General features: G+C 38.5%; 1 protein-coding gene across 1 annotated transcript; it reads right to left on the bottom strand.

Annotated features, from left to right (window-relative positions):
- Positions 1–3,215: 3,215 nt before the first annotated feature.
- LOC137297868 (all trans-polyprenyl-diphosphate synthase PDSS1-like) lies at positions 3,216–12,382 on the bottom strand. The gene is made up of 10 exons (XM_067829837.1): positions 12,197–12,382; positions 10,765–10,944; positions 9,391–9,524; positions 8,455–8,593; positions 7,904–8,015; positions 6,928–7,037; positions 5,730–5,810; positions 4,326–4,439; positions 3,675–3,755; positions 3,216–3,466 (listed from the first exon to the last, which is right to left on the bottom strand). The coding sequence occupies exons 1-10, from the start codon at positions 12,359–12,361 to the stop codon at positions 3,326–3,328; spliced, it is 1,257 nt and encodes a 418-aa protein (XP_067685938.1). The 5' UTR covers positions 12,362–12,382; the 3' UTR covers positions 3,216–3,325.
- Between the last annotated feature and the right edge of the window lie 790 nt (positions 12,383–13,172).

Raw genomic sequence — 13,172 nt, forward strand, 5'->3', positions numbered from 1 at the left:
GACAGACCAACTCTGATGATGTGTCTCATAATTTGGGACACCCGAATAAAAAAGTTGTTTAACAAACGATTATTATTTTCTGTGCACCTTTTGCTATTTTGTACGAGGTGAGGGGTGGGGTGGGGGAGGGGGTCTACTTGCTGGTAGAACAGCCAGGTAATCGATAAGCGTGTGTTGTGAAGATGGGGTCATCTCAAAAGACGTTATCTGGTTACCACTTGAGATGTTCAATGGGAGTCTGTGTTGCCACTTTCAGTAGACGCTGTTGTCCGAATGGGTGTTGCTGTCGTCAGAGTCTACCCTGATGACGACATTCTCAACTTTCTCAACGCACTTTTGCCATGTTTCCCGCGTGATGGTGTCTATTGACCGTTGAACAATCGTCTGTACATTCCGAAGTTTGAATGTTACATTTTACCTGCCCCCAAGTGAGTTCTGTTGGGTTTAAATCGCAATGATATGGTGGCAATCGCAAACTGAATGACCATGTTCTGTAAAGTACTCAGCAACTTTAAAGGCAGGTGTGGTTTTATTTGACTTTATGATGTCATACAGAACAGGTCTGGTTGCTTTTTCTGGATACGTTATTGCTTTGTTTTGCAACCATTCTATCATGTCCCCCTTCTTACTCTTAGATGTTGGGGCCTTTGTATTGGGTACTTGAACGCCATGATATCCATGACAATCAGACTTTGGGTGAGGGGGGAGGGGGCAGTGCTGGTACCAATTGATTTTGTACCCATTCTAAGAAAACCACCCCGTTCATTTCGATATGATAGTCTCGGTTGTCTTTCGATTTTTGCCTTGAAGACTAGGGAGCAGCCAGGTAGGAATCCCCGACTCTTGCAACCAGCATGGAGCAAAATCAGTCGCTCTCCCTTGCCAAGTGGTAATTTTCTGGCACAGGACTCAGAAGAGGAGCTAGTGAACCATTGTGTCCCTGTGGCATGGGAAGCATTTACCCATGTTTCGTCCACATATTCAGGCTCGTAACCCTCTGTACGTTTCTTTCGAATTGTGCCTAAGTACTGGTTTCTTACTCGGACAATATCAGACCTCTCACACAATGCACGTCTATTTTCTGAGCCTACTTTTTTGTAACGGAAACCAAACTTGTGAAGCAACTTCCATAACTGATATTTTGTACTGACCTAAGAACGATTTGTCTCCATTTGCTGTTTCAGAATAGGCAGAGAGACAAAGGTATTTTGTATATTTAGAGACTTAATGGCGTTTCTAATCAACTGTTGTTGAAATGAATCGACTTTCTCACATCGTGTGGGTTTTGAGACAGTCCCCTCAGTTGTGTCCGTGCAGGTTGAATCGGTACAGTTTTTCAAGATAGTTTTTAACTTCCCTTCCGTCATCCCAACATCACGTGCAGTTCGTAATCAATGCTTAGCCAAAGCATATTGAGGCCTACCCCTTTCACCTTCGTTTTTAAAAAAGTTAAATACTTTGCAAATAATTGACTTAGCGTCGTGTGATAATGTCATTGTTTCAGGTACTGCAATCAGGAATGTCTTGTTTGCCGAGCAAATCACACGTGTCAATTTCACACGTGCACCTTGAAAAACCTGTTGCTTGTATATAGAGCAAATATGATATACACCAGCACTTGGTTCCAATCATTTTGTCTGGTACTGATACAAGCCTGTTTTGTTTCTAACATGGGTCAGAGTCAACCTGATGAATATCATATTGATAGGTTGAGTGGTTTTGGATACAAGCTTTCAGTGATCAGGCACAAGTGATTTCAAGATTCGATCAGTAAAGTATAGCCTGCTACATGTCGTGAGCTCAAGGCAGTAGCAACAGCCAGATTTATAGTTGTCATTATTAGCTTCAGTCCGAACTGCTGAAACCCTTTGTGTTTTGCAGGTCATCGACAAATATACCGTAATAATAAATATTCACTTGTATCCATCTGCAAATGACAGTATGAATGTTACCTAATACCAATCAGGAATATCACACTTATACCAGAAGGGCAAACAAAAGTGACAGCACTGGAATCTACCAATGCAATCTCAGTACATATTGCGACTGGAAAAATCCTAACTGTGGTAAGAATGGAGTGCTGGAATGAATTTTGACCAGCAATCCTTAGGAATATGCCCACGACCCAGGAGACCCGTGAAGGTCCGGGGTAGAGTTGGCCTTCAGCAACCCATGCTTGCTATAAAAGGTGACTCTGCTTGTGGTAAGAGGCAACAAACGTTCATGTGGTTAGACTTGAGTACTTGGTTAACACGTCATCGGTTCCCAACTGCGCAGATCGATAATCATGCTGCTGCCACCATATAACTAGAATACTGCTGAATGCGGCACAAAAATAAACTTACTCACTCACTCCAGGACCTGGGTCCTAAGCCTCTTTTGCGGTCTCCACACCGGCGAACATCTTCCAAAATATGTATGCACGTCCATTTTCTGTCATTTCGAGGCGTATGATAGTGATTGTTTCGAATAATGGGGAATAGGGTCATAAATATCTGAGCGACAAACGATTACACTGCATTAATATATAAAACATTCTTTTCCGATATTTTGCGTAACATCAAGCAAGGTTTAGGGGTCGGCTCACATACGGAACATACCATTTAGACACTGATTTTAAGGGTTTAGTTATGGGGTCTGATCATCTTTGAGATCGGGTATCTACGGTAATATACGGGAAAAAATTCTGCAAAGAATGAGTAAAATAGATGTTCGGCACTGGGATGTATGACACTCAGGACATTCTGATGGTGCTGAATCCGTTTCTCTGGCTGAGTGAAGCCTTGTAGTCATCCCATATATGGCTGTCACCCTAACAAGCTCTGTGCATGCTGTCTCTGTGAATGGTGGTACTGTGTTATTGTGGTAACTTGGTTCGTTCATAATCTAAACAAATTCTGTGGACAACGCATTGTCTGTGGCTGTTATTGTCGCAGTCATGTCTGGTATCACATTAACACTTATTTACTGCTGTGTCACCTCCAGGGGACATGGTACAACTCATTGCCTGTGTAGATACTGATTGGGTCAACTTATCTTTGAGATCACCTTATCTACAGTAATATACCAGAAAAATTCTGCTAAGAATTGGTAAATGAGATGTTCTGCTTTGGAATCACTGAGGACACTATCAGACCATTCTGGTGATGGTGAATCTGTGTAACTTCACATCAAGACTTTTCTTCACACAATAAAATATAACAAGAATACATGTATAGGAAAGATGAGTTTTGTATTTTGAAAATAGGGTCATAATATATGTATAACCAATCATTCACATTGTAACAACTATATAATTCAAACAAACACCTAGAAACAGTTACTATTATTTTGTCCTTTTCAGAAGTATTTCTGCTATGTGTGAAAGACTACTTTGTATTTCTGACTTTGCAAGGTGTCGTAATTGTCGTATTGCCTCAAGGCTGTGCTGCTCAGCCAGGAGCCTTGTCTGTTCCACACCATCACTCTGAAACCAAGGATTGATAATGAAGTAACGATGACAAAAAATGTGGACTTATGTTTCAACTTTCAATGACTTCTCAAAATGATTTAAGGTTAACTCTCAGTGACTGGAATTTTGGGGGGAAACATTTGTCCTCTAAACTACAAAGCTTTAAGTTACACAGTACACAAGTTAATATATCTCATAACTTGGAGATTGAAGGGAAAACTACCTTTGCAACCATGTCTCTTGCAGTTTCAACATCACCTTCATGGGTAAATCTCCTCATAATCATTGCATTCAGTTCTGGATACTGCAACATGAGACCAACAAATCATGAGAATAACAGATGAGATAGCTCATTTAACCATAAACTGCCCCCAATATAAGGGTTTCAAGTGTCCTTGCAGGAAAATGATTTGTTTCGAACATATTTTATTCATTGAAGAAATGGACTGGTCCCAAGTTATCCAACTTAATGGAGCCCTCTCAAAATATTTACAACAAAAACATTTACATGATTTTAATCAAATATGCACAAAACTGACAAAAAGACAACATATACATAAGAGATATTGAGTTTAAAAATATTTACAATAGTTTAAGATGAGCAGAGGAATCGTATCCATGCAATGATGGAAATGTTTGAAGTTATTCAGATTTTCAGATTACAGTAAATGTGATGTTTCTGCAACCTCTTGAAATACTTCAGTGTACTGAACAGTAAAATGCTAAAATTACACAAATACAAGGAATGTTATGGGGAAACTTTTAAGCAATGCCTATTACTGTACATCCCTCAGCACTCATATTTTCTGCATCCATTGTGTATAAATGTGCCTACACGACACACTGCTGTGTGTTAAACCTTGTGTGTACTTACAGACTGTGCAGCAAATAGCACAGGTGCAGTAGCAAGGCCCAGCTTGAGGTCAGCAGCAGTGGGCTTACCCATTACTTGATCACATGAGACAAAGTCCAACAGGTCGTCAATCAGCTGCAAGGCAAGGAAAACAGCTGACATTTCTTTTGTCAGTGAGTGACTGAGTACAGTTTCAGCAACATTCCAGCAATACCACATCTGTGGACCCCAGAAACAAGCTTCACACACTGCACCCATGAGGGGAAACAAACTCAGGTCTTCAGTGTGAGGAGAGTATACTTTCACCACAAGGCTACCCATCACCCCTTCTTTTATGTAATACTTCAAGAAAATATTCATCAGTATATTAATCATCGTGACACTAAACACTGAAATTTCATTCTTATTTCAACTAAATGACATGTGTTTTTTGAGAGAGGGAATATGGTTTCATGTTGTTGTTAGCAATATTCCACCAGTATCCTGATGAGGAATGGCAAAAATGCCTCCACACATTGTACCCATAGGGAGAATCGAATCCAGGTCTTCAGCATGACGAGCGAATGCTTAAAAAAGCAGGCTACCCCACCACTACTGTGTCTTCAGAATTTGTTGCACCTTATTCTGCTTGGTTATTAGCCAGAAGTATCTGCAGCTGATCCCAAAGGGGCATTTATATCAAGCTACCATGCTCAATCTCCAGACGGGGTCAGATAGACAGGTCTAAGACTTGCTCTGTCAGGGAACGTATTCAAAGCTGCTAACTAATACATGTAATATTTTTGTTGCTCAACACCACACCCGCAATATTTGCATGCATGTGAAAGCAGTCTGAAAATAATCAAGTCTGATAATCCAGTTATTGACATCATGAGCAATGATCTATGCCATCTGGATGAATGGCAGGCATCAACCAAATCAGCAAGTCTGGTCATCTAATTCAGTCAGTGTCCTCTTCCAAGCATGGGTTGCTGAGGACCAAATGTAAAGTGGGTCCTCACAGGTCTACAATGTAATGACCTTGTAATGACTAAATTCACCTAAAAAGCTGATGGAAAAAGATATATACTTCTGATTAAAAGGAATCAGACAGAAAGCATAACACCAGCAACATAAACTTGCAGGTAACCAAGAGCAATAGGCCTCACCCAATATGTAGAACAATTTTTGGAAATAAATACAATAAAGTATATACTATGGAATATTTGAGTATTTGAATCTTCCATCATGCATGCACTTATGCTTTTACTTTGTACAGAATGTTCAATGACTATCTATTCTACCATGACACGTTCGGTTCCAATTGAAATTTAGTTGCTATCAATTCAGTACAGCATGTCTCTGATTTTCAAACACAATAGGTTTATCTCCTAAATACTGTTCTTCATTTGGTGCATCAATACACACATGAGGAAGCTGGAATACCTGAAATGCTATTCCAATATTTCTGCCATATTGATATGCTACTTCTGTGATGTCCTCAGTACAGCGACCAAGGACAGCTACCTGAAACAAGCCAGGTAATGTCATTATATATGTTTTACAATAACACATAAAAACATGCAAACAACAAAATAGTTTTAGCAATCAAATGATAAAAACAACACTAAGGCAATCGATATGCTTTCATTGTGAAGGAATGTACAGAAAGACCATGAATTTATACCATGTACAAAAACTAAAAGTGACTAGGTGATCTGATATGTACCTACTGCTTGACAAGTATTAGATGACCCAGTGCAGTGAACGCGTTTGTGACAAGCAGGCGGGGCAAGCAATCTGGACAAATACACTCAGTTGCTACAGGTATATTGGCGATTAAGTATGTGCAATACATGCTGACCATAGCATGAAATCTTCACCACTACTGTTTAACATGTGTCTCATAGAAGCAATTTAGTTCAGCAAAACACCATCACAACATGATTCGAGCAAGGAAATTCAACTTTTCAATATTTAGACAACCTGTTTTCCTCTTGTTTCAAATGGAATGTTCTAGGGGGGCATTCCCATATATGCAAACTGGGATCATTTGTCAGGTTGTAGCTCATCTAATACTTATCAAGCAGTATCTTGTTTGTATAAGTGTAAAACATAAGTGTAAAACAATCAGCAGAATAGTGGTCTAAATTGATTGGCTGTATTGCATTACTGTGTACTAGGTCACTAATTTTGTATTTTTGTCTACAGTTTCATGTGCTACAGTTTAACTAGTAGTCTAGATCTTGTGGATTTGCTTAATTATAAGAAATGCCTTAAACATTTGTTGAGCGTTAATAGAGATAGTGTTGTAAAAATGGAATACATACTTCACACTGATTTGAAAATGCACATTAGGTTTCACATATGATAACATATCAGAGTCAAGTCTTAAGAAAGCAGAAAAGTACAACATTTGAATCTAAGACCAAAGAGAGCCAAACCTTATATTTTTAACAGTAGGATCATAACAATGATCCAGCAACTTTCAGACTAAAATGTGAACAATGACTTCAGCTGTTTCTGTTCAAGCCACATTAATATTGTGAAAAAATCTACATTACAAAAGTGAAAAGATTGTTGATGACTTGCAGTACAGATTGTGCCAGCCAGCATTTCTTAAAAGGATCTCCATATTACTCACTGCCTTGCAACTGTTGGCCAAAAGACTTGCCGTCTTCTTGAAGGTTTTTTTGAGGTAGTGAGCAAACCTTTCATTCTCCTCTTCTTTGGACCCTAATTGCATAAACTCTCCTGAAATTAATCAAACAGGATGAAAGTGAAACAATGTAGTTTTACGCCTCACTCAGCAACATTCCAGCTCCATAGCACTGAGTGCTAAAACAACAGGATTTGACTCAGTAACACTGCACTATGTCAACACTACTGCATATGAATATGAGTGAGTGAGTTTAGTTTTGCGCTGTACTCAGCAGTGCTCCAGCTATATGATGGCAGTCTGTAAATAATCAAGTCTGGACCAGATAATCCAGTTATCAACAACATAAAAATCGATCTGGGAACCAATGAAATGTGTCAACCAAGTTAGCGAGCCTGACCACTCGATCCCATTAGTCACCTCTTACGACAAGCATAGTCGCCTTTTAAGGCAAGCATGGGTTGCTGAAGGCCTATTCTACCCCGAAACCTCCACGGGTCACATATGAATATGAGGGTGGTAGGGCAGTCTTGTGTTTTAAGCATTCACTGGTCACATCGAAACCCGGGTTCAGTTCATATATGGATAGAATGTGTGAAACTCATCTGAGATGTCCTCACATTGATATTCAGATTCCTGGGGCATTGCTAAAAGCTGTATAAAATATACTCATGAACTCATACAAATTCTTTAGAAATATGCCAGAGATGCATCAGTCAGGAATATCACTGACAATTAAGACCAAAACCTTGAACTTTCCAAAAACATATTCATTGTTCATTTCTTCAAATAACAATGTGATTGCGTCATTGGGAATTTGCCTGTTCTATTCTTTGGCAGTGGAATAGAGCCAAATAAAAATGCAACTTTCAACATGAAAGTATCTGAACCACTGAACAGATTACCCTGTGATTTTTTTATGTCATGTTACTTACACACATCACATACACATTGAGCTTACCTCTAACAAGATCCTCAATAACCTGAGATAAAATAGAAACAACTTGTTCATTGCGGAGACGAGCCAGCGCCATTGATGCTATGGATAGAATGTAGTCACCAGCTAAAATTGCCTGAAAACGTCAAGAGAAGTATTCATTCTTAAAACAAGCTTTGTGCAAATGTGAATTCATAGTCTGGGCTGGTGGCTGTTTGAACCTGCAATCCCACTTGGGATGCGTCCATACTGAAGGAATTAATATAGCACACCATAACAATATTGTTCCACTGCAGCTCATCATTAACTTTTATATTCAAATCTAATGATTTATATACATGTGATGAAGTGTATGGAGATTTACCGCGCCAATTACTGGTCATGCACAGGTAAACCAGATGCAGATAGCATGAGCACCAGTCATTGTCGTTTGACTTCTGAGACATATAGTGACAGTCATATATTAGTTGGCTCTGACAACTGTTGAGGTACTGACAAATAATTCTCCAAAAGGTCAAAACGAAGGCTCTTTCTATGTAATTGGTAGTAATTATCAGAAAAGTCTGCCTTCACACCTTCTTTTGACCCCAAACAAGGTTGATACTGGACTTATTACGTCGTGTATCTGCTGCATCAATCACATCATCATGAACGAGACTGGCAGTGTGGATCATCTCGGTGATCATAGCTATCTTCTTCTGAGCAGGCAGTACACTGAAAAATAATCAACTGCAATAAGTACTTGACACAAAGGATGTACTGAAAATGAAAACACACAACTAAATACACTCTGCAAGTTAATGACTTTCCATCAGAAGACTCAACCAATTTCTGGGATTAATCTTTGTACAATGATGACAACAAAAACGATGTGATGATTCCATATAGCCATATACTATATCACTGAAGGATATGCTCAATGCACAATATGGCATGGGGGTTTGCTGTGAGGTGACATGCAGAGAGGTGCACCCGGCCGACTTGATGATGTCCTTTGAATTAATTAATCCCAATTAATATTGTTTAGACAGAATGGGGTTGTCTCATCGTTTCAGTGAATTTAGTTCATGATGAGTTCACCACTTAATGAATATATAAGACTGGGTCCACTACTTTAGTGAATAAGTGCAATAGAGAAGGGACGGTAAAACAACACAAATATACACATAGAGCTGTAGTGTTTCAAAAAACAAATGTCTTGATTCCACATTTAAAAGAACTTTTGATTCTGTCTTTTTTCACTGTCAAAAACATTTTATTAAAGTGTTAACTATAATCCTGTCTTGTATGCACATGTTTCATGTTCACATGTCACTTTCATACATAACACCCAAATTTAACATATTCAAGTAAAACACTTGATTTTGTACACATGTATAACCTTCAAGAGTATTGCAGTGATCACAATTAATACCTTGTATTTATAAAAAGATGTAGTTAAATTCACAGAATATCCAAGTGAATCTTGACGGCCCTAATGTTTGCTAAATATGTTGTTTTTCTTAACTCACCAGTTGCCAGCATCATTGTGAATGTTGCAAGCTCTGGCCATCAGAAGGACTATCATTGGTCGAAAAGCTTTTCCTTTCCCATCAAAATAGTAACCAGCTATTTCAGCCAGTTCACTGCTATCTGTCACTATTTCCTGCAACACATAATCAGGTTCAAAAAGACAAATCAATTTTAGCCCTTGTGTATATCATTATTTTATCTTACCACACGCATAAATGTCATTTTCTGACTGGCTGAGAGCTCTTCTATTACTTTCAACACACCCCTCTCACAAGCAGGGTATTATAAGTTGTTCACTGGTCGCAAGGGGGCCATGGGCTCATGTACCCTTGAGGCGTGTTTATAAACAAACCTCAAGGGTACAAATGACCCTGGCCCCCGAGGGACCAGTGAACAACATATTTATCTTACCGTACACCTGAATTTTAATTTTGAACTGTTTGAAGCAATACTGTTGAATGCGAGGCAAATAGCTATTTTGCAGACGACACAAGGTAAACAAATTTAGAGTTATCTCTATTCCATCGATTTTCAATCGTAAAACATCGGTAATTTCCATGCTTCATGCGTGATTCAATGTTATTTGAGGCAAAGAAGTACTACCATGAAGCACCATATGAGTTCGGAATTCCCAGCAGTGTACATTGAAAATAATACATCGCCTGTAAGCAGGGTACATTGAAACAAATAGAATAGCACTTAGCCAATCAGAAAGCAACATTCATGTGTGAGGTAAGATAAATTGCAATGTACCCTGCTGCCAATGGCAACTCATTCAGTACTTCATGGTCGTACTTCTTTATCTCAAATAACACTGAAGCACACATGATGCACGGAAATTACCAATGTTTTGCAAATGCGAATTGGTAGAAGGGAGATAACTCTATAAAACTTTTTCCTGTGTCATCTGCAAAATCTAGTGATGGCTACAAAAAGACTTTACTTTACTAAGACAATACCATTGGGAAAACCAGCAAGATGCATGATTCCAATCTTCTGAATTACACAGGTTGAAGAGTATGATCTCATACCCATGCTTCAAACAGTTTAAAATTAACATCAAGGTGTTCAGTACGATAAATACATTGTTCACTGGTCCCTCAGGACCCATGGGTTGATTTACCCTAGATACTTGAGGGTACATCAACACGTCTCTCTCGTGACCAGTGAACAACTTAAAATGTATTAGGGAACCATCTTTTTGATGACAACAAAAGTCAGCTAATGGGTAAGTGATCTTCAGAATGTTTTAATTGACATTTTTACTCTAAATGCAAACACATGGCGATATGCAAGTGCTCAAAGATTCCCCTCCTGATACTTTAGCATTTTCCTTAACTGTGAAACAGACAAATACAACTACAAGGCAATACCCTTTTTATATCCTGAGAAAGTGTGCCAAGTTCCTCCTCCACCAGCTTGTATGGATTATGCACTATTTTGTCATGTTGTGGGCGGTTAGATGAAGGCCGATTTGGATGGAGAGCTGTGGTGTGGCCTGGTGATGACCTCTGAACATCTGCTGCACAGCAGGATTGTTGATGACGATGCAACTGGAAGTATACACTTTCAACTCATACAGATTATACACGCAATGTCTTCAACAACAAGTCCCAAGTCTACGAGTCTAGTAATATTGTAAAATTCAGTCCCTTTTGATTAGTTCAACTTATAATAATCCACCTGTACAATGAACTGAAAATGATACTCAGAGACATTTGTGGGCAAGCAGATTCAAAATCCATGCATATAGTATACATCACATCATTTTTTGTTTTTGTTTGTTTTTTTCTTGTTTTTTGTTTGGTTTTGTTTGGGTTTTTTGGGGGGAGGGGTAGTTTTAAAAAAAACGACATAAACATAAATGCTTAGAATAATAATGATTTCATAATGCACAATGTTTAAGTATATGAGCAAATTCATGTGCATGTATAAGACAGTAGTAATATTTTCTTTACAGCCTGGACATACAGGAACCAACATGTGTTAAATGTATTTAGCTTCTTGTTAAGTCTGTTGTTAAGTATTTAGTCTTATCAAAGACCAGTGTCTGAAACTGCCACTGGTCTCTGGCTAGTTAACTCCTTAGTCAATGGCCCAACTGGATTGTGACTTCATGGGGTCATTTGGTAAACGTATCACTCTCTGACTTATTATGTTATAATACACTTTTAAATCACACAAGAATAAGCCCTGATAAAAATGTTCATCATATTAGCATTTTAATGTTGAAACCTGTGTCATAACAATAACCTGTTAATCTCATCTATGTTTGTAAATGTAATCTTTTGCATAGTTTTTACATTCAAATTACAGGCGAGTAAATTTCAGGAATAGCTGGCCAAACTGGCCTGCAAAATTCAAAAACTATTTTCACACGTTCTATAGCTCTAATGATGCGGTGTCAGTATCCACGGGGCCGTATCCACTGGGGGAAATATGTTTCAATTTAAATGTAATCTTTGTAAAGCGGTCTGCAAAGTTTTAGTCTATAGACTATATAGACTGCAATCTGCGGCGAGTAACAAGTAAAGGGAGGTAACTCTCCGAAACAACATTGAATGCAGCTCGGTGTTTGCAGCAATATTCATTAATCTGGTTCACAGAAGAATATATATATATGTATATATACATATGAATTACGGTTATCCATCGAACAGAAAGACGAAAATAAATGATGACAGATAACCGCAAAATACAAAATAAAGTCCACAGAATGCATTTCATAACCATGCGAGTTCCGGACCGGTGAAGGTCGACTGCGGAAGGTGAAGCACGTTTTCTGAACCCCTATCTATCACTTACCACATGGTACTGGTTCTTGGGTATGTGAAATAATACTTGTCCTACTCCTAAGAAGGCATCAAAGTGGTACGAAGCTCCTGTCACTGAAATATGTCCATGTTTATGTCTAAAGTGGCCACATATTCGAAGCAATGATTTGTGTAGTCTGCTTCGAACGGCGGCCATGATTGTTTACAACTACTTTCTGGAAAACTAGCTTGGTGGGCTTCGTGCAACGGCGAAACTCATCGAAGCAATCTTGTCAGTAGATATATGTAGTGGGATTGAACTTCTGCCTGCTCTTCGCTATCCCAACTCTGCTAACACTAATTAGTTCATACACGTGTGTTTTCATTAATATTTGTCAAGCGAAATTCCGAGCTGCATGTGGTGTGAAAATTAATGTTGAATTAATATGTACGTTCACAACCAAATTGATTTTTATATGTTGAAAACTATTAAATTCTGTGATATACAGTTAACTATCAACCACATAGGCCACCACATATATCCTATTCAATGACAAAATAGTTTCCAAATTTCGCTAGGCAGACGTTTAGCTATGCCTGAGAGTTACTAGGCCTCAAAATTATTCAAAAGCCCGAAATTTGACTGCAGACACTGCGAAAGATTACAAACAGATGGGAAGAAGGTCTTGTCGGTATGACACGAGTTTCATCATTAAACTGCTAGATCTAATATGATGATATTTTTTATCAAACCATACTTTTGCATGATTCATAAGCATGCTAAATCTTAGCCGGTGAGAGTGGTATATTTACAAAATGATCCCATGAAAATTTACCAGCCACTCTTGACAGTGACTGTGGAATTTAATTACTTAGAAGATTAGTGTTGAAGAAATAGTATGTCTTCGTGATGATTGCGTTTTGTTACACGGTAAGCAGCATTATAGAGACGGAACCAAGTCTCTGTCGCAAGGCTTCTGTCCTCTTACATAATATATATATATTTCTGGTCAGACTGTGAAGAAGCG

The sequence above is a fragment of the Haliotis asinina genome, chromosome 10, assembly GCF_037392515.1.
Source record: "Haliotis asinina isolate JCU_RB_2024 chromosome 10, JCU_Hal_asi_v2, whole genome shotgun sequence".
NCBI lineage: Eukaryota > Metazoa > Mollusca > Gastropoda > Lepetellida > Haliotidae > Haliotis > Haliotis asinina.

What these genes read in the sequence shown, in the direction of transcription:
- LOC137297868 (XM_067829837.1), bottom strand. Translation starts at nt 12,361, where the DNA reads ATGGCCGCCGTTCGAAGCAGACTACACAAATCATTGCTTCGAATATGT. An exon ending in TTTCTCAGGATATAAAAAGG is followed by an intron (nt 9,525 to 10,764) that starts GTATTGCCTTGT and finishes TATGTGTTGCAG; the next exon opens with GAAATAGTGACAGATAGCAG. An exon ending in ATATTGGAATAGCATTTCAG is followed by an intron (nt 4,440 to 5,729) that starts GTATTCCAGCTT and finishes CTTGCCTTGCAG; the next exon opens with CTGATTGACGACCTGTTGGA.